Source organism: Neopsephotus bourkii, unplaced genomic scaffold (genome assembly GCF_033783945.1).
Source record: "Neopsephotus bourkii isolate Nb327-2 ecotype Australia unplaced genomic scaffold, CSIRO-AGI_Nbou_v1 NB_1558, whole genome shotgun sequence".
Lineage (NCBI taxonomy): Eukaryota > Metazoa > Chordata > Aves > Psittaciformes > Psittacidae > Neopsephotus > Neopsephotus bourkii.
Window position 1 is genome coordinate 492022 of NW_026902034.1, and position 22077 is coordinate 514098.

The following is a 22077-nucleotide window of genomic DNA, read 5'->3' on the forward strand; positions in this document are numbered from 1 at the left end:
ACCCCAGCCAGGGCTGAAAGACAGCAGCTGCATTTGTTACCGAGTCTGCCAGACAGCTCCTCCCTCAGCACAGCTCCTCAAGCTGCTCCATTGTGGACTCTCACAAACATCTGTGTTGAGAGAAAGGGACCAGACGGGGTAAGAACGAACGGACAGCAATACCAGCTCAAGCTGATGTAAAAAACTGACTTAATCAACAAAAGCATCTATAATAACCAGTACAAGACACAAAATTAATTTAAGGCCTCTCCCAGGAACTACTTAAGAAACTGGAGATACTTTGACAAAGACCATTTTTACACAACGCTTCCGCTTGCTGTCCCGCTACAAAACCTAGTCGAAATAGGTACTTCAGGGCACTTCAAGATACCCGCTTCACAGTTCCCTTTCGGGTTTTGAAGGGCTGGACTCTGCCGCAGAGACAAGACCGGAGGCAGGGTAGCTCTGCTCAGAAGCTCTCGTGGGGAGGAGGACTGTGCAGAGGTTGAAGGAAGGCTCCTCGGGAATGGCCAGCGCTCTTGGGCACAGAGAACAAAACTGGCCTGGAAACCATAGGAGCAGCAACGTAACGACAAGAGGCCGCGCCTAATGGGGCTCAAAACAACTAACGCGCACTTACCACCATCTTCTCAACAGATGGCAAAGCCACCACGACCCCTGACAAGGTCCCCGCGCAACGCCTCTGCCCACAGCCCGCCCCGGCGCAGCCGCTCACCACGACAGCAACGGACAACTCTCTCGGCCCCAGTCACCAGCTCTCCACACACCCCTGCAGCCGCTACCGTCGCGTCCGGCCGCCGCTCGCTGTCGCAAAATCGAGGTTCGTTTTGCGGCCGCTCGTGCTTGACGGCCGCACAGCCCAGCGCAGAGAAGGTAACCTCGGCGCCATGCTGTGTGTGGCACGAACACCCAACACCGCCCCACAGGTCAACCCCGCGCATGCGCACCGCAGTATTTCCCCGATGGGAGGTGCAGGGCGTGCGCAGCTGAAGTAATCCCTGCGGCCGGCCACGGGAGCGTGGCTTTGTTCACAGCGCATGCGCGGGGCGGGCAGCGGCTGACGGGAGCCGGCGGCGGGACAATTGAGTGCTGAGGTTCCGGCGGGGCTGGTGGCAGAGGTACGGCAGAGGGCGGGAGACCGATGGAGGGGCTGCCGGCTTCTCCTGGCTGGGGTGGCGGGCGGAAGAGCCGGCTGGGCGCCCCCAGTCGCTATGCTTGCCCTCAGGGAGACTGTTCTTTCCTGACACTTCCCGGCTGTTACCGGCTGGTTGAGGCGCGCTGAGGCGATAACAGCAATTTGAATAGCTTTTGCATTTTGCACCCTGCTCCAAATCCTTACAATTACTACTGATTTAAAGAGATTTTTCGCTAATACTGATGTTCAAAGCGATGCACTCGCTGTCTGCAGTTTAAATGCAGTTAACCCTTTGTGACATCTTTGTAGTTGCCTACAAAAAAAATCTAGCCTTATAATCGGTGCCGAGAATGTGTCTTCAAGTGTCTAAGACAGCATCCTTAAATATATGTTAAATGTGCGCCAAGATAGGTAGCATAACTGCCTTTAACAAGACTCGGTGCATGCAGTATTGAGTCCAGTGTGTAAAACTTTGAAATGCTCTTTGTATACGTATTTCATTTTGATGCAGCTGTCGAGATGCCTTTAAGGAGAAGAATACTGCCAAATGCAACGCTTGCAAAAGCAGATGCATTCATGAGATGTTGTAGGCTGTGGTTTCATGGTACACTTAATTTAGGCAAGCCAGGTTGCTAATAAAGGCAGGGGCAGCACTTTTTTCATTATACTTTCAGCTGCTTTCCTGCAACCATACCTAATGGTACTGCGAGTACAGGGTGATTCAACAGATCAGTGTCTGGGAAAGGTGTATTTGCTTGTCAGCTGATCTAGTTGTAATATGGAGGCACCCCTTGCCCTTCCTACATCTACTCTGATCCTATCTAAAAGACCTAGTGTCAATCATTTGTTGCACATCTATAATGGCCCTTTTTCTGTATAGTACTGTAAAGATACCAAAAAATAAGCTATTTTTTTTTTGTATTTTTTATTTTTTAAAACCTTATATTTTGAGGTCAAAGAACAATGTATGGCTGGAAGCAGTATTACATTTTAAAACCCAGAAAACCTTAATGGTTTTTGTAGCTGCAGTAATATTCTTTTTAAATTTAATGGAGTGAAGTTGCTGAATTCTCAAGGGTCATAGCTTTAAATTTCTTACTGATTTGCAGACCTCCTAGTGTGTCTGTTTTTGTGGTTTAAGACCAAATGACAGTTCAAAGTCCAACTGGATTCAGAAACCAAAACACTTTAATGACAGATACATGCAGTTTTTGAGTTGCACAACTCCAGTGTTCCAACGGAGATGTGACAAGCTTTAGAATTTAGGGGGGTAGTGTTAGTGTAGCTGTTCAGGCACGCTATGCAGTCCTCATGTGGAGTTGTGGGGTGACACCTGGGTTGTCTTCCCAAGTGTCACCATGCATTATAGGATTGGGTAGGATAAGGAATGTGTTCAAATTCATATAGCATTTGAAGCTGGCTGTGATCAGCCCTGGCACTTGCAGTCTGCTCCTCTGGATGGCTCTTGACAACTTTGTATCTTTCACAGTGACTATCTGTTGCTTCTACTACAGGTCTACTCCTATTATAACAACCAAGCTCCTCCCTTATTGCATAGGGTTAACTAAAGTTCATATGCTAACACTGCTGTCATGTAGTCCTCATTTATGTGAACTGCTGTTGACACAGACAAAGACCTCTTTCGTTGTTTTTTTAATAACAGCCACGATGAAAGTGGCAACAGTTCAGGCAATTTTGCCGTGGTTTATGTCTAGTAACAGCATCATATATATGCTAATTGTTCGGATATGGAAGAGATAGCAGTACTCACGCTAGTGTCTGCCTGTTTGCAAAGCATCTTGACAGTAACACTACTGTGCAAATCTTGGGAAGAAAGGTTGCTGTTCCTCAGTAAGCCACTGGAGTGCGGGGTAGCGTCAAAAAAGTGCAGGAGCACCCTGACTGCTTCATGCATGAATTTGTTGTTCATTGTGTGCTGATAACGGGCTTTTCAAATTTGCATTTTAAGTGTTTAGGTGATCAGTTATGTTTCAAGTTGTCCTTCTTTTTATAACCTGGTGTAAGTTTGTTAAGCAGCCCTATGTTGCACATCTCCAGAGCATTTCTTGCTATTGCAAACTGCATTATTGGTTTTTCAAATTAAAAGGGAAATGTTCAACTGCAGAATTTGCTGTAGTCAATCTCTCCTAGTACTAAAACAATTCATTGCAATAATGCTACTTTATATAAAGTTGTACTATGCTTATGAGTTAAGATTGTTTGAAAATCTTTTATGCTATCTTTTGTTTTAAAATACTGCTTATATTATTATCTATGGATGCATTTTTCTCTAAAGCCTATTCTGACTACAGTTGTCTTTATCTGCTTCCTTCCTTCCTCTCCACCCTCTAGAGCAATACAACTAAATATGAGGCGATCAGCAGCTCCAAGTCAAGTGCTAGGAAATGTATCCAAAAAGCCAAGGTTTATACCACCAGGAAAAAATAGCACAGTTTGTCTCAAGAATGAAACTAAGGAGATGGACCACGAAACTAAATTGAAGGAGGTAAACTGAACAGTGCACTGCAAGTGTATTTGTTTGTACAGTGTTTTTACTAAAAGATAGCATCCAAGCTCACCATGAATAATCTCTGTTTAAATGAGTCTGTTTGGAGTAGATTTTGATACCTCTGTTTTTACTATATTTGATCTTGCTTCTCAGGTAGATTTCTGTCACTCCGTAAAGTGGAGGCAGAAAGTTTTTCAAGCAAATTAAAATAATCAGTAACGAGCACAAATGCAGTTCTCAGTGTAGCTGGGGTAGGGATTGCATCTTGGCCTGGCCTTTGTAGGTATCAAATGTTTGACATGCTTTGGCAAAAGCAGTTAAAACCCAAAGATACTCAGTAATGAAATTTCAGTACATAAAGTTGCAGGTTTCTGCAAGGAAGTTTCTCTCAAAACCTTTAATATGACCCCCCAAAAAACCCATCACAATTCTTACTGATTTAATCTACAGAAGACTTCTATTAAATTCGGTTCATAAACTACATGTACAAATGCTGTTTGGTATCGTGTGCAAGTGATTTTTGTTGTGAGCACTGGAATGTATATATTTGTGTAGGATTGTATGTATGTATGTCAATAGTTTGATAAGGAGGATTAGTATCTGTTGAGATCCTTTCTTGTTTTTCTTCATTTCTCTTCAACTGTGTGAAGAAAATGCTATTGTGAACTTTTTCTTATCTATCTGCAGAAGAGAAACGAGGACCAGAATCAAAATGTAAATTTTATACAGTCTGTGGAGTCAGCTGGAAAAGGAAAGATTACCAAAGCATATTTCAGTGTTAATAAAAGTAGCAAGCTTGAAATGAAAACACCAAATACACCCAAAGCTGGTAAGATGCTCTTTCTTATTTACTGCCATCTATTGTGAGAGAATTTTAAAAGCTTATGAGTGCTACACTACTTAGTAAGCTTTTACAAACTACTAATATAAGGGTTTTGCAATGGCAAAATTATTTGTTGTTCTACTGGGTAGAGAGTGAAAGAAAGAAATTATTATTTTTTAATAGAAAAGGAAAAACAATGTTTTAGAAGCCAGCTGGTTGCACTGGTATTCAGGTGTGTGTCTTCCAGAAGAGTGCTATGGCCATCTCGCTGTAATCTACAGTAATATTGAGAGTCGGGATACTTTGAGTAGTGGAAAAGTGTAATTTGGAGACTTTGCTGGCCTCACGCACAGAATGCTCACCATTCAGGGTGTGTCCATGGGGTTTTTCAGCATCCATGAGGGTTTCTCTTCTTCAGTGCAAAGTCTGAGCTGTTTTCTTCACTGTCTTCAGTGGGCACTTGAGGTTCCAAGCATAGGCTGCTAACTCTAGTCTAGCATCAGAGCACAACGGGGTCTGTCTCTTCACGTGTGTGCCCTTACTCATTTGTTACTCCCAGTAACGAGTATTACTCTAAAAAGCTAGGTAGTAAGCACTACAAAAATACTGAAGTTTCTAAACTAGCAAATGCATTTTGATGGACCTAAGTGACTCTGTGGGGTTAAGTGTCTTCATTTCTCACTCTTCATGTGCCCTGACCACAGATAACAGTGCAGGGATGTTCTGTGTTGTGTGAGTGCTGGTGCACGACCTCAGGAGCTTAGTGCATCTTGAAAGTGTTGCACTTGAACTGAGTTGCTAACCATGCTGGATGAAAAATCATTCCTCTTGGAGTCAGCTCAGGCATTTCAACATCTGTCTTTACAGTTAATTCACTGTTGTTTCCTTGTAATTAATTACATAGAAAATGATCCTTCTCTTTGTTTTAGGGTTCGCTTAATTGGTAATACTTTGTCTAACGACTGGAGTTTTTAAGAGAGCATTTCATGACTTCTTATCACCTTGATTCCATAATGGTTGGAATTATAATTCAGAAGGCTTTAACAAAGTTATATTTAATTTTATTTCTGATAAGAGCTGCTAAATCTGGAAGCCTGACAGAAGCAAAGCTGCCATGGCTTCGTGTCCCAAGGGCCAGCCAATAGTGAAGCTGAGAATGTATTCCCAATAGGCATGTGTACATACAATACAGATACACATACACACATGGGTAGTAACAGGCTAACACAAAGAGAGACCACAATGCTTGGGCAAACACAAACAGTGCCAGTGGACACCTCCTGCTCCTCCTCTCTGGCTAATCAGGGTGCAAGCCTTTTAGTAGAAAATAATATACATATACAGTATATATATGGGTGTACATACAGAGAATATAGATCCCTTCAGTAGCTGATCTTGCACTCTCAGTCTTTTTAGTAACTGGCTCCTTGATTTTTTGCACACCCCAGCTGTGGACATGTGAGCATATGAACCACAAAGGCCCACAACTCCCAGTGGTCCAGGTGCTGCTACTCAGACCTGTGCTCCCACAAGTGAAAACACAGTACAGGTGCCTACTGATGTCTACTAATTGACCTTGGTCTTCATAGTGAAGGGCTCCTAGATCCACTGGTCTCTCAGCTGCCTTGTGCGCAAGAGATGCATGTGTACTAACACGACTCTAGACTTACCAGTAACAACCCCCAGATGTCCTGGTCTTTCCAGTAACTTGCTTGGACTTCCCTGGTCCCTCCAGTAGCCGCTTCTCAGACCCTCTGGTCTCTCCAATACCTGACCCGATCTCATGGCTGCTCCAGTACTTGACTTTCAAGACTCTCCTCTTACTTGCCAGATAGCCCAGCTTGGTGTTTGCTAGCGATCATGCACTCATGCATGTACTCAGGCAGTATACATGGGCTCCGACCTCTCCACTTGCTGGCACATCAGGTACCTAGGTCCTGTGACCTGTGTGTGGCCCAGTTCTAGCTACTGACATTACACTTCCAAACACACTTAGATGCACAGAATAGAGTCCCTTCACCCAGCAAATATTTAGAAATGTAGTTTTATAAGAAGATGGGACAGACTGTGGCAGTATAGTGCAGTGCATTGTTGGACAAGCATATTGACCAGTCATCTGTTAAAAGGTGTATGCTTTTTTCCTTTTATTTTCCTATATTTGTTTCTCCCTGAACCACCTTCTGTCTGTCCCTTTTGCTTGTCCTTGTTCTTTTTCCTTCAAAAATCTCATTAGAAGCTTTGTGCCATTGCCAGATGCCCTTTCTAGCATCTTACGAGTTCCAGGCTCCAGTAGGCAGCAACCCCTTCATTCTGTAAGGTTCTCTGGAAAGTCCTTCCCATTGACTCTTCTTGTTGGGTTTCACCCTCAGAAAACAGGGGCTGATTGGTTCCCTGCTCATCCCGTGAGAAGATGCTGACATTATCATGTTGTGACCCAGAGTTTATGCGCTGTTTGTAGATCTAGAAAATTCAGCCTCCTTGTCTGTCTTAAGGATGTCTGTTTATCTGCTGCATGCTGTAACTTCCAGTTCTGATTGAAGCTCATACTTACAGAAAATCTTCTGTGTATATGGGATAAGTTGTTTGAGTGGTCCTGCTTCCCTATAGGTACATCTGAAAAATTTGTGCCTGCTGGTTTTGTCTTAACAGTGAACTTGAAAGATAACTAGAGGAGTAATTTCCAAAATAATCTGGGAAGTGGGCTTTCTTTGCAACAAAAAAAGTTGTGAAGTGGAAAAGATAACTAAATGCTTTTTCAGTCTCATGAATTCTGGGTGCAGCTGGTATGGGCTTTCTGTGATGGCTTTAGAAATAACCAAAAAGTTATGGAGTGAGACTTGGTGTTTCTATTGATGTGCTGCTGCCTTTCTGAACGACTGAGCAAGCCATTTTGTGCAAAGCCTTTCTATGTTTGTAGAATGGGGCTAACCCTGCAAATCTTTGAAAGCTGTGATGAAATGTGGTATAAAATAAGGGTATCTAATGTCACTGTTAGTATGGTCATCAGGTTCGTGGGTAATGCAACCCTACGTCAGGGCTCTGATGAATCTTAAGTAATTTCTTAATAACTGAAATTTTCCAAGACAACTTCTGCCCTTTACGTCACGTTTGTCTGCTATTCATTACAGCTGAAGTAGCAATTACGTACATTGTGTAAAGCATAACCTCCTTTGTAGTGTGAAATGAAATTGTTTTGTCAGTGCTGGTTTTGGTATGAAATTCAGAAGTAATGGAAACCAGTTATGAAAGCCAGAGTCAGTTTGGGGTTTTTTTATTATTATTAATACTGTAATGGAATTATATCTGACTGCCAGACTCTGCAGCCAAAGAAGACTTCTCTGTTAAAGGGGCATTAAAATAAAGATTGAAAAAGTCTGTGTGTACGCATTATTATGGTTTATTGTATCCGTATCATTTAATACAGATGATAAACTGTTTGTTAGCTTTATACCATACTCAAAGCTGCTGTGTTAGGATTTCCAGTGCAGCAGTGGAATGTGTAAATAAATCCCCGTTTCCACTGACATTCTTGTGAAACACCTGTGAACCACTGGACAACTGCACTGTTCCCAGAGCTGATCTTTCTGAAACCCAGCCCTGAAAATGCTGTGCATTCTTTCAAAAAAACCTTGTTATCTGACACACAGTGTCCCATTTCCTGAAACAGACAAGTAAACGTTTGATCAGATAGCATCAATCTAAAAGTTATAGTGTATCTCAACAAAAATACTTGCTTTTCCAGGCTTCTTTTCAAAATAAACCTTTCTAAAATGTCATTAATAACAGTACAGCGTGAGGGACTGAAATTCTACAAGAGTTGAGTTGTTAAGTGAAACCTACCTATGTGTTGTAATTTTAAGACATTTTGAACTGTAAGATACTGAACACACCTTTCCACAGGCAATTTGCTAATCCTGATTCTAAGCTGTTAATACTGGAAAATGATGTTTTTCCATAAATACACATCTTTGTAGGAAAATTAACTTTACAGCTGCTTTTTGAACCTAAGGGGCAAAGAGCACAGCAGTCTCTTTGCTATCTTTGTTTTGTATTCAAAATACAGTACCTGTTGACACTGACTACAGATGTGTGGAGGGGAGGTAATTTACTTGGCATTATCATTAGTACTTTTTCTCACATGCTTCCAGAGAATTCTATCAGGTAAGTCTGTATGCTCTTTAGAAATGAAAGCTACTTTAGCATTTCTAAACTATGTAACAGTAATGGAAAACAGAATTATAAATGTGTTTGGAAGGATATTATTGCAGCTTTTCTAAGTGCCTGGTTTCTATTTTACCTCGTTACATCCTGAAGACCTATAAGCAATAACAAAAAATTACAAATGATTTGAATTTGAAGAAACAGTGGACAGGCAGATCACCGAACTGTACTTAGTATCTTGGCATCACAGAAACATGGTGGGATGGTTCCTATGACTGAAGTGTTGGAAGGTTATAGACTCTATAGACTGGGAGAATGAAGACCTTTGGCCCAATGTAGGAGAGGATCAGGTTTGAGGTAATCTTAGGAACTTGAACATGCACAAGTACACAGGACCTGATGAAATCCATCTGTGGGTCCTGAAGGAGCAGGTGAATAAGTTGCTAAGCCACTGTCCATCATATTTGAAAAATCATGGCATTCGGGTGAAGTTCCCAACGACTGGTCGATGAGAAACTTAACATGAGCTGGCAGTGTGCACTCGCAGCCCAGAAAGCCAACTGTATCCTGGGCTGCATCAAAAGGAGCGTGAGCAGCAGATCAAGGGAGGTGATCCTGCCCCTCTACTCTGCTCTCGTGAGACCTCACTTGGAGTATTGTGTGCAGTTCTGGTGTCCTCAACATAAAAAGGACATGGAACCATTGGAACAAAACCAGAGGAGGGCCATGAGGATGATCAGGGGACTGGAGCACTTCCCGTATGAAGACAAGCTGAGAAAGTTGGGGCTGTTCAGCCTGGAAAAGAGAAGGCTGCGTGGAGACCTCATAGCAGCCTTCCAGTATCTGAAGGGGGCCTATAGGGATGCTGGGGAGGGACTCTTCATTAGGGACTGTAGTGACAGGACAAGGGATAATGGGTTAAAACTTAAACAGGGGAAGTTTAAATTGGATATAAGGAAGAAGTTCTTTACTGTAAGGATGGTGAGGTGCTGGAATGGGTTGCCCAGGGATGTTGTGAATGCTCCATCCCTGGTGGTGTTCAAGGCCAAGCTGGACAGAGCCTTGGATGACATGGCTTAGTGTGAGGTGTCCCTGCCCATGGCAGGGGGTTGGAACTAGGTGATCTTAAGGTCCTTTCCAACCCTAACTATTCTATGATTCTAAGTATTCTATGACTAGATAAAGGCAAATATAATCCCCATTTTCAAGAAGAGGAAAATGTAAGACCCAGGGAACTACAGACCAGTCAGTCTCACTTCCCTGCCTGGCAGGATCATGGAGCCAGATTCTCCTGGAAAGCATGACGAGATGGTTGGTGACAGCTAGCATGGCTTCACTAAAGGGAAATCCTGCCTGACCAATCTGGTGGCCTTCTAATGGGGCTACGGAACTGATGGACAGGGGCAAAGCAACTGATGTCGTCTACCTGAACTTATGCGAAGTGTTTGACACTGTCCCTCGCGACATCCTTGTCTCTAAACTAGAGGAACATAAATCTGATTGGTGGACCACTCAGTGGATATTGACTGGATGGCCATACACAGAGAGCTGCAGTCAATGGCTCAGTGTCCAACTGGAGACAGGTAATGAGCAGTGTCCCTCAGGGATCGGTGTTGGAACTGGTCTTAACATCTTCGTTGCTGACATGGACAGTGGGATTGAGTGCACCCTCAGCAAGTTTGCCGATGACACCAAGCTGTGTGGTTCGGTTGATACGCTGGAGGGAAGGAATGCCATCCAGAGGGACCTTGACATGCTTGTGTGGTGGACTGATGCCAGCCTCATGAAGTTCAACCAAGCCAAGTGCAGGGTCCTACCCCTGGGTCAGTGCAATCCCAGGCACAGCTACAGGTTGGGTGGAGAAGTGATTCACAGAAGTGACTCCTGAGAAGGACTTGGGGGTGTTGGTCAATGAGAAACTGAGCATGAGCCGGCTTCAGTGTGCGCTGGCAGCCCAGAAAGCCAACTGCAGCAACCCCAACTGGGCTGCATCAAAAGGAGTGTGACCAGCAGGTCGAAGGAGGTGATCTTGTCCCTCTACTCTGCTCTTGTGAAAGCCTACTTGGAGTACTGTGTGCAGTTCTGGTGTCCTCAACATAAGAAGGACATGGAACTGTTGGAGCAAGTACAGAGGAGGGCCACAAGGAAGATAAGGGGGCTGGAGCACCTCCTGCATGAGAAAGTTTGGGCTGCTCAGCCTGGAGAAGACAAGGCTGTGTGGTGACCTCACAGCAGCCTTCCAGTATCTGAAAGGGGCCTACAAGGATGCTGGAGAGGGACTCTTTATTAAGAGACTATTGTGCTAGGACAAGTGGTAATGGATTAAAACTGAAACAGAGGAAGTTCACGTTACAGATATAAGGAAGAAGCTCTTTACTGTGAGGGTTTCTACACATATTCTGTGCTTTTTCACTTGCATACTTAGGCACAGTATTCTAGTTGGACAGATTTCATTGTTTAAATCTGATGTAGGTGAACAGAAATGCTGGATATATAATTTTACTCTGTTAAAGCTCACCTGCTTTTTGGTTCAGGAGCACTCTGGCTTTCATTCATCACTTATCTGTTAATGTGTCTTCCAAGAAGAGCTTTGTCAGAAGTTAAACACTATCTTTGAGCTAACAGTCAAGCCAGATTGTAATTGTCTTTCACAGCACGGTTTGTGTGTTCACCCTGTGCTTTTCACCATATGTTTTTAGATGTTTTTCATGCCCATGTTATTAACTGTATTTATTATTTGAATACATTTTCTCCAACTTCTCCAGAATGTTAATGTTTACTGAGTTCATTGGTCTATAAGGTTTAGATTATGCTCATTTAAGTCAGCTTCATTTTCACAATAGGAATGTTGTTGGCTGCTTTAGCTCTCTAGAACATTGTTACTGGTTAGTCTGATACCTCTTGTCACTCAATTATGAATAAAATCCCTCTTAAGCAATTAATTTATTATAAGAGGAAGACCACTTTTCATTCAGTTATGACACTTGCAACCAATTGCCTATCACTTTTAATCAGAGGAGTAAAAAAATGTTATTTTCAGAATTTGTCTCTGTCCAATTTTAGTCTAACTGCCTACTTTTGGTTTCTAGATAACACAGTTGAAAACATTGAGGCCTGACATCTCATAATGAAACATATTACTGCTAAAATTAATGTAGTAAAAGTAGAAGTAGTTGTTGTAATTTTTGTTATTGCAGTCATTTCTATTATTGCACTTCACAGATTGACCTGAGTAAGATGTTCCAATCAGATGTATTTTACTATCTGTCTATTCTAGTGGTGGAGCTGCATGTATAGCTGCAGGTCAGTGGGCCCTTAAAATGTTTTTGGAAACAGTTGGTAAAGCAGTTGAGTCTTTGGGTAAATGTTACCATCTGTAGCTCTTAATTACCAAGTGCACCTTAGTATGACTGTGGTGTTATTGGATGCCTTAGTGCAAGTAATTTATTACTGCATTGTTTTAAGTTTGTAGATTTTGTTACACTTTCTTACTAGTAACCAAATTCCTTTGCTAGCTCTGTGATTTAAAATGACCTCCTTCTCCCTGCCCAGCAGTCAACGTGCTGTGGGTAATTTTCTCACTTAGAGTTCTGTGGTTATTTAGTTCTGGATGGCTTGTGTTTTCTGCTCTGCAGCTTTAGGACTTTCTAACATCTCCTGAGGACAACACCTTTGCTTGCTCTTTCTTGGGATGTAAGATGATGTCTTTTACTCTGCTGCTGGCATATGACCTTGCCTAGCCTTTCCCCAGCTGGTTATACACACTCAGAGTTCCCCTCAGCTGTGCTCATGCATTGTTTATAGTTATAGATGGAGATCATAAGATAGCAAAGCAGGGAACAGCATTTCAGTGAAGTAACTTTACTACTGTAAAGTATTCAAAGCTCTCAGGACTTTAAAAAACCAGAACAAAACAAGAGGCTCTTTAGTCTGACATCGCTTATTCTCTTGACTCCTCAGGGGTTTGGGGGTTGGTTGTTTTTTTTTTTTTTTGCCTTCCTCTTCCTATAGATTCATCACTTTCTCTGTAGTGATGACCAGAACTATGTACCAAGCAGAACACTGTGGTCAGGATCTTCTATTTCCGTGCTCAAAAGCACCAAATGGAGCAGCTGTGAATTCCCTAGTTCTTTACCTTTAAAGTCTATCAGTGAAAAAGCCATTATTGGATTGTAGCAATAGTCAGATAATGTGGAGTCAGTTGCCATAGACTGAAAGCAAGCAAAAGTGACACATCAGCCTGTTGGAGAAGTTCCCATCTCTAATGAGTATTGGTTGTCTTCAATTTGGGCTGCCCACCAGCTGAGCAGTAAGATACGCTGTGGTAGTAGAATTAGCAATCAGGAGTGAGATGAGAAGGAACTTACACCAGCTTCATCACCAAAGGCAACATATGGTGTAATGTTTAGTGACTGCAAAGCTGCTTTCTTGAACAGTGTAGCCATCTGCAATGCAGTGTAATAGGCTGCTGTAAAGCAAATCCAGACTTGTGTAGTTCTGGTCTGGTATTTCCACAGTTAGTACAACATAATTTATAATTTGATATGATCATATCTCGCTGTCATGTGAATAACCAGGCTTTATGTAATGGCAGATAATATAACCAGGTTATTCACACACTTGAGATTCTCAAGTGCAGTGAATTGACAGTGAGGTATACCTTCCATTTGTCCTAGTTCAGTGTGCTCTGATACACATATTTGAACTAATGAGGTAATGAAGGGGAAGGAAACCAGAAATCAGAAGGGTATTACGTGGTCAGAAAATTAAAAAACAGAGTTATATTAGATGTAAAATATTCAACGTCTTCCAAAAAGTTGGAGTGAGTTTTGCAGCAGTAACTTGCCTATTGAACTGACGGCTGTTCTTTACAATGACAAAATCTAAATTGCTAGGTTCTTTACTTTTGAGTAGTGATGTATCTACTATTGAAGAGCTGTGCTGCATGTGGGGATAACAGTTGTTATGCATTTTGCTTTAACTTGTTAAGTTACTGAAAATTAACATTTGTAAACAAGAAAAAAAGATTTAAATACTCTTTTCTTGTGCAGAGACAGAGACTAATCTTGACACTGCAGATATAAAGCAAACTTCTCTTTGTAAGGGATGGTGGGGGATATGTTGCAAAATGGACTTACTGTCCCAATATATTTATAGTAACTTAGCTCCTGGGAGTTGCATGCAAACACACACAATATGTAGAAAGTGACATTCTCTAACACTATAACTTTCAGAATGACGAACTTAGGAAATACCCTGTATACAAATTATTTTCAAGGATTCAGGTTTAACAGTAATAATTCTTTCAGGTTCTGTGTTCATTCTGAGGGAAGTTGTACACAGTTTATTCTTCTTGATTATCAAAATCTTATCAGGCTCTGTGTATAAAGAGTGAAGATGGGCAAAAGAGAAATCTTATTTGAAATTTTTCTCGTTTTTCTTTTCCACTCTCCTACCCTTTGGAAAGTCCTTGTGTGGGCATTGTGGTTCCCCCCCTCACCCCCACCCCAGCTCTCCTGTCTCTACTGGGTAAGAAAGTGGATTTAAGGGAGGATGGAGAGAATGTAGCTGTCAGTTGCAGAGACAAGATATGCCTTAGTTGAAGGGAACTTGAAGGTTTTTGGGAGCTATCATGACTGTAATTGCAGACTTGGCCTGGACCCCTTCACAGATAGTCGCCAAGTCTTTCCATGGCTGTGTTCACTGTTTGGATGCCCTGTGTTGCCATGTGTCTCAACCTGGTTGGAGGACGTATGTGACTCAGACCTGGTCACAGTCAATATATTTCTTGCCTGGTTGGAATTAAGGCATAAATGAGACCAAATACTGAAACTCTTTAACAAACTCAAGTGTTTATTCCTGGAAAGATTAATGCAGGGAGAAGTGAGAGAGAAGAGGGGAAGAGGTAAGAGGAGTTGCAAACAGATAGTCACCACCCATGGATCCAGTGACATCTCGTTGGCCCTTTTCACGCAGGTTATTGCCGGTGGTGGGAGCTCACAGTCTGCCCTGAGTCCTGACCTTTTGTGTCTATGTTCTTTGGGGTGTTACCCATAATTTGCATGTGAAGCATAAAGAGATGTTACCATGATAATGAGGGACATGTTTTAGTGAACGTATGTGCAGTTCCACAGTTGGGGTTCTGAGAGGGTCCTCTGGGTGGTGGCTGTCCCTCATGTTGTGCCCCAGCCTTTGAGTCATAGAATCATAGAATCATAGAATAGTTAGGGTTGGAAAGGACCTTAAGATCATCAAGTTCCAACCCCCCTGCCATGGGCAGGGACACCTCACACTAAGCCATGTCATCCAAGGCTCTGTCCAGCTTGGCCTTGAACACCACCAGGGATGGAGCATTCACAACATCCCTGGGCAACCCATTCCAGCACCTCACCATCCTTACAGTAAAGAACTTCTTCCTTATATCCAATTTAAACTTCCCCTGTTTAAGTTTTAACCCATTATCCCTTGTCCTGTCACTACAGTCCCTAATGAAGAGTCCCTCCCCAGCATCCCTATAGGCCCGCTTCAGATACTGGAAGGCTGCTATGAGGTCTCCACACAGCCTTCTCTTCTCCAGGCTGAACAGTCCCAACTTTCTCAGCCTATCTTCATATGGGAGGTGCTCCAGTCCCCTAATCATTCTCGTGGTCCTCCTCTGGACTTGTTCCCACAGTTCCATGTCCTTCTTATGTTGAGGACACCAGAACTGTACACAGTACTCCAAGTGAGGTCTCACGAGAGTAGAGTAGAGGGGCAGGATCACCTCCTTCGACCTGCTGGTCACACTCCTTTTGATGCAGCCCAGGATACGGTTGGCTTTCTGGGCTGCGAGTGCACACTGCAGCCAGCTCGTATTCGTTTTCTCATCAACTAGCACCCCCAAGTCCTTCTCCACAGGGCTGCTCTGAATCTCTTCTCTGCCCAGCCTGTAGCTGTGCCTGGGATTGCTCTGACCCAGGTGTAGGACCTTGCATTTGGCACGGTTAAACTTCATGAGGTTGGTATCAACCCACCTCACAAGCATGTCAAGGTCCCTCTGGATGGCATTCCTTCCCTCCAGTGTATCAACCCAACCACACAGCTTGGTGTCATCGGCAAGCTTGCTGAGGGCGCACTCAATCCCACTGTCCATGTCAGCAACGAAGATGTTAAGCCCAGTTCCACCACCGATCCCTGAGGGACACCACTCGTTACTGGTCTCCAGCTGGACACTGAGCCACTGACCACAACTCTTTGTGTGCAGCCATCCAGCCAGTTCTTTATCCACCGAGTGGTCCATTCATCAAATTGATGTCTCTCCAATTTAGAGACAAGAATGTCGTGTGGGACAGTATCGAACGCTTTACACAAGTCCAGGTAGATGACATCAACTGCTTTACCGCTGTCCATCAGTTCTGTAGCCCCATCATAAAAGGCCACCAAATTGGTCAGGCAGGATTTCCCCTTAGTGAAGCCATGCTGGCTGTCACCAAGCACCTTGTTGATTTTCATGTGCCTTAGCATGCCTTCCAGGAGAATCTGCTCCAAGATTTTGCCTGGCACAGAGGTGACACTGACTGGTCTGTAGTTTCCTGGGTCTTCCATTTTCCCCTTCTTGAAAATGGGGGTTATATTTCCCTTTTTCCAGTCGTCGGGAACTTCACCTGACTGACATGATTTTTCAAATATGATGGCCAGCGGCTTAGCAACTTAATTTGCCAGCTCTTTCAGGACCCGCGGATGGATTTCATCAGGTCCCATGGACTCATGCACGTTCACATTTTTAAGATGGTCTTGAACCAATTCCTCTCCTACAGTGTGTCCAAGGTCCTCATTCTCACAGCCCCTGCATCTGCCTTCCAAGACTTGGGTGGTGCGGTCAGAGCCATTGCTAGGGATGACCGAGGCAAAGAAGTCATTCAGAACCTCAGCCTTCTCCAAATCCTGTGTAGCTAGTTCACCCGAGAGCTTCCTGAGGGGGCCTACATTCTCCCTAGTCTGTTTTTTTATTTGCTACGTACCTGTAGAATCCCTTCCTGTTATCTTTAATATCCCTAGCCAAGTTTAATTCTAACTGGGCCTTGGCTTTCCTAACCTGGTCCCTAGCTTCCCAGACAACATCCCTGTACTCTTCCCAGGCCACCTGTCCTTGCTTTCACTTTTTATAAAGCACTTTTTTCATTTGAATTTTCCTCAAGAGCTCCTTATCCATCCAAGGAGGTCTCCTGGCCCTCCTGCTGCACTTCCTTCTAGTTGGGATGCAACACTCTTGAACTTGTAGCAGCTGATCCTTGAAGACCAACCGAGAGTCTTGAGCCCCCCTGCCCTCTAGGGCTACATCCCATGGAACCTTACTAAGCAGGTTCCTGAAGAGGCCAAAGTCTGCTCTTTTGATGTCCAGGGCAGCGAGCTTGCTGCACGCTCTTCTCACTGTGCTGAGGATCTCAAATTCAATGATCTCGTGGTCGCTGCATCCAAGGCTGCCCTGCAGTGCCACATTTCCAACGAGCCCTTCCCTGTTGGTGAGCACAAGGTCAAGCATGGCACCTCTCCTTGTCGGTTCCTCTATTACTTGCAGGAGGAAGTTGTCTTCCACACAATCAAGGAACCTCCTGGATTGCTTGTGCCAGGCTGTACCGTCATTCCAAGAGATGTCAAGGTGGTTGAAGTCCCCCATGAGAACGAGGGCCTGTGAGCGTGAGGCTTTTCCTATCTGCCTATAGAGTGCTTCATCCGCAGATTCCTCTTGATCAGGTGGTCTATAACATATCCCCACAGTAATGTCTCCCATAGCTGTCTTCCCTTTATCCCTGATCCACAAACTCTCTGCTATCTGCTCACCAGTCCCCAGACAGAGTTCCATACTCTCCAGCCTATCGCTAACATAAAGGGCAGCTCCCCCTTTCCGCCTGCCGGGCCTGTCTTTTCTAAAGAGTCTGTAACTTTCCATTCCAACACTCCAGTCACAGGAGCCATCCCACCATGTTTCTGTGACGCCTATTATATCATACCCTCATAGACAAGCACACATCTCAGAGTCAGCATTTTTCACAGTTCTGGGGAGGCTTATCAGCTTTGAACAAGGGGTCAGAGCGATCCTGTATACAGTGGCAAGAGCCAACATCCTTGTTGTTCATTTCGTTTGTAGTAATTCCTGCAAGGCTTCCCATGCTCGAATGCAAATGGTATCTGAGACAAGCTGTTTCCAGGCTCTGAACACCATGACAGCATAACTAGACTTCAGTCCCAGCTTTTGGCCTTGAGCCTCAAGTTTTCCCCTGAAAGAGAAGCTCTGTCACTATGTGACTTTCCTAAAATCAACAAGATAATGATAAGATGGTTATCTCACTGTCTTCACATATTCACTGAGCAAAATTAGAAGAATGGAGATAGCTGCTCCTATGTCAAATGCAGGGAATAGATTCGGAGAACACTCCTGCAATAAACTCACCAGCAAAGTTTTCAAGTTGACAAGCAGGTATTCTCTGTTGTGGCTCCGGAACATGCAGATTGCTCCTCCTAACGTGTATCCCCATACTGCTACGCAAGCCGTCCTTATATAGTCACTGGGCACACATCCATATTCATGGACCTATGCATGAATTACATCATTTTCCAGAAAGTTTCCCACATGCATGCAAAAATGTGATAGTCTTCGAGGGTCGTCTACTTCTTCCAACAATCTTCATCACTTCTGTCAGTCTTTGAAGCACCGGCTTAATTAACATTACAGACATAGCAATCATCCTGTCCTTCTACTTATCAGTTTAACTGCTCCCATCCTGGACATCTGCTAGTCCCGGATACTCCGGAGTAGATGTTTACACCAGCTTAATGGGTTGATTAACACCACAAACATAGCAATTATCCTGTCCTTCTACTTAGTTTAACTGTGCCCATCCTGGACATCTGGTAGTCCCAGATACTCCCCATTCCCAGGTCCTGTTTTTCTATTTTGTTTTTCTTACACTTTTTGTACTAAGGACCTAAGAACCTAAAACTGAGTCAACTATCTTCAAGCACCTCATTTATTTTCCATTACAAAGCCATCAGACTTAATGTTACTTAGAACTGATTACATTTTGTGCTTTTGTGCCGCCTCCTCTCAGCTTCCCCTTGTCTTCCCTGTCCCCAAAGCAGGACAGAGGTTTAGGAATGTTTAGAAATGATTGTGCAGAAGAAAGGAAAGGAGGGGTCTGAGGTTTGGGTACATCAAGGATAAAAGCAAGAAAGTGTAAAATTGATGGTGAAAGTATTGATGAAGATGAGGAAAAAAAATCAAGTGAAATGAGCCATTTGAAACAATTATCTACAAGTATTTCTAAAAATACTTTGAGTATTACATGCTTGATATATATTATACTCTGCTGAGAACAGGTATAACCCCTGTAACTTTCAGGTAATTCTTGCAGCTTTTGGCTCATGAAACTTTGTCATCTTCAATCCTCTCCATAATGAGTAATGCCTGCAACTCTCAGTTTTGGGAATTACCAATGAAACAAATGTCCCTATGAGAGACCTTTGGAGTTTAAAACATTCTCACCCACCCTTTGCCTCAGCAGGCTCTTAAAACAGGCAGATCAAATGACTTGGCACTGTCTTGCTGTCATGTCAGTAAAGAGGACTATATGATGACCTAATGGAACTTTTGCAGCCATTACTACCTATAGATGCTCTCAAGTCATCTTATGCAGCTGCCAAATTAATTTGCAAGAGTGAGCAACTGCCTCAGTACTTGCCAAATGTTTCCGCTGCCAGTCTATTCAGTGATGTGTAACGTACCCCATCCTAGCTGCTGAATCTTTTTACAGTTTTTCATAAGCACAGGGGCACCAGGGTTTCACTTCAACTTTAATTCAAATCTTGCAGTTGCTCTCTTGTTCTTAAGCTTTTCAGGCTCCTGGGTGACTGCAGATGCTAAACCCAGGTCTCTGCAGAGCCAGTTTGCTTGCATGTTATTAAATAAGAACAGATGTCTTTCAGTCTCATTCTGGGGCTGACTTTATGGTGAGAGCACCTTCAGAGTTCATCAATCCTTTATTTGTTGATTTTTTTTTTTTTATTATTCACTAGAAGGTCCTAGCCTGAATCATTTAAGCCTGTGTCATTCTATTCAACATTCAAGTTTGCTGTCTGATCCAAACCACATCTTTCAAGATATGTTAATTCTTAGTCATCCTTAATTCTCCCAGATGATTTTGTATCTGAATCATGTACCTTATATTGATTATTCCCCCCCCCCATCATGGAGAGATTCCTCCTTTCTTCCTTCGTTCTGTGTGACACAGGATCCTTCCTCTCCCTCCCTCCAAGATGCTCCCTGATTTTAAGGCATTCCCCTTCTCAGAGTATTCTGTCTCATAAGGTGCCTAAATTTACATGGGCCACTTCATGCAGTTAGTGGCTGTGATACAAATCTGTCACTTGTAAAATTTAGGCCTATTGAGTTTTTAAGCAATTCATAGTCATTTGGCTACTTTAATCCTCTGGATCAGGAACTCCTGGTGGTTAGAACTGACCTAGATCAGAGAAAAATGATTAATTTGCAGACAAATCAGTTCCCTGATCTGATTTGTTCCAAACAGTTCTGAGCACTCATATCAGCATAGTGGAGGGGCAGGAACGTGACAGGGCTGGGGAGGAGGCAGAAATCCCTATTTTGGCAATGTCCCACACAGGTTGACTTAAACCAATTATTAAACTCTATGCTTGCCAAAACAAAGGAATTTATTAGTTTGTAGCTGGATCATCTCCCTGAACTGTTTGTGCACTGTGTTGCATAAGTGCAAGTGTTTGTGGAAGGTGCAGGATGAAGGGTGGACTGCAGCACCATTCCTTTTTTTTGTAATTGCCTTGGAACTACACCTATTGTTTTAACTCAAAGAAGTCTGTACGTAACATTAATATCCTGGCTTCTCACCTTCTGTGATTTCTCATCCAAGTACTGATGTGATCTTAGGCTGATGAGCAGAGCTATTTTAAAAAGGAGGGGGGAAAAAAGGCAAAACTTTGGTTGGCAGCCAGGTTCATTTTTATGAGGGTTATTTTACACTCCTGCAGAACAATGTGTAATTCAGACTGATTCCTTCAGGCACTTGCTCAAAAGAAATCTTTGTAATGGTGTTTTGCCCTAACTGCATTAGTGTGGAAACTTGGTCTCTCCAGCAACATTAAGTAGTAAGGTGATAGAATAATACAAGTTTAGATAGGTCCATATTAGGAGTTGCTATATCTGGTAGCACAGTTTAGAGAAGACTACTGTACCTCCTTGTGGCCAGTTCCACAAGGATGTATTCCCAAGAGGCACATGCATGTGTGTGCACACTGTCCGTACATGGCCAGCCATGCAGAAAATGCAGCACTCAGGCAAACACAACCAGCATCAATGGCCTCATCTTCCCTTCACTGGCTGACTGGGATGAAGGCCTGTTTATGGAAAATACACACATACACAGGATTGATCTTTCCAGCAAGTGGCCTTAGTCTCGTATTCTGCTCTGTAGCTGGTCCCTCAATTCCCTGGTCTTCCAGGTGTCCCACAGACTGTACTGGGTCTCTCTGGCCCCTGGTCTGGATTTGTCCTTACCAGTGCCCAGTCCTCAGGTGTCCTGGTCCCTCCAGTAGCCAAATCTCAGACCTGGTCTCTCCAAAGCTGGCCTGGACTCATGGTTGTCTAATTCTTGGCTCCCAAGCCTCATCTGTACTTGCCAGCTAGTGCAGCTTTGTGTTTGCCAGAGATCACCCACTGACACAGGTACCCATGCAGCATCCCTCCCTTTTCTTGCATTAGGTTTTTCCTCTAAATATATTTTATGCCTTCTGCAATCCCAGAATGTTCCTGCCATGTCATAATGAGCCCCATACCCTGTAACTGCCTCCTTCAGTCTGCAAGGTGATCGAGAGAGAGCCTCCCCTCTGGGCTCCCCCATTGCCTGGGAATCACCCTGGCATGCTGGGCTGCCGGTTCCTGACAGCCCTGGCAACAGCCGGGCTGAGGGCTCAGTTTCTTACTTGGGTTATCGGGATTCCTCTGCCTAATGCTGTTCATCTGTACTCTTTGTGTCTGTGGGGAGGAGCCTTTAATCACACAATGTAACGCTACTTTCTTTTTGCCACTAAAAAGTCAGGAGACTGGGCACTGCACAGCTGCTTCAACAGCTGAGGGTTACAGCCTCTTAATGTTAGTTCAGAGCTAAGTGTGGTGAAATAGGGAAGGGTTAGGTGTTTAAGAGGGATGGCTTTCATACAGTGCTTCTCACTACATGAGTATTTTGTTTCTTCAATAGGAGTGTGATGGGCTTCAGACTATAAAATGCTTTATTTAATTTTGTCTTGAAAGCAATTCCAGCAAAGTGGACTGCTCACAATTTGGTTAGGGGGTACTGACAACCGGTGTCTCAGAAATGGTTCCAAATGAGCTTGTTATTCTAAATGCTAATTGATTTTTAGCAGTTAAAAGTGTCCCTTTGT

At 43.5% G+C, this 22077-nt stretch overlaps 1 protein-coding gene across 1 annotated transcript in view; it reads left to right on the forward strand.

The window, feature by feature from the left end:
- The first annotated feature begins 972 nt into the window (after positions 1-972).
- Positions 973-22077, forward strand: part of RAD54B (RAD54 homolog B) — a 74138-nt gene continuing 53033 nt past the window's right edge. The window contains exons 1-3 of the mRNA XM_061371065.1: positions 973-1118; positions 3488-3641; positions 4332-4473. Coding sequence (XP_061227049.1) covers positions 3504-3641; positions 4332-4473 — 280 coding nt within the window. The 5' untranslated portion in view covers positions 973-1118; positions 3488-3503. The remainder of the gene's footprint in view (positions 1119-3487; positions 3642-4331; positions 4474-22077) is intronic.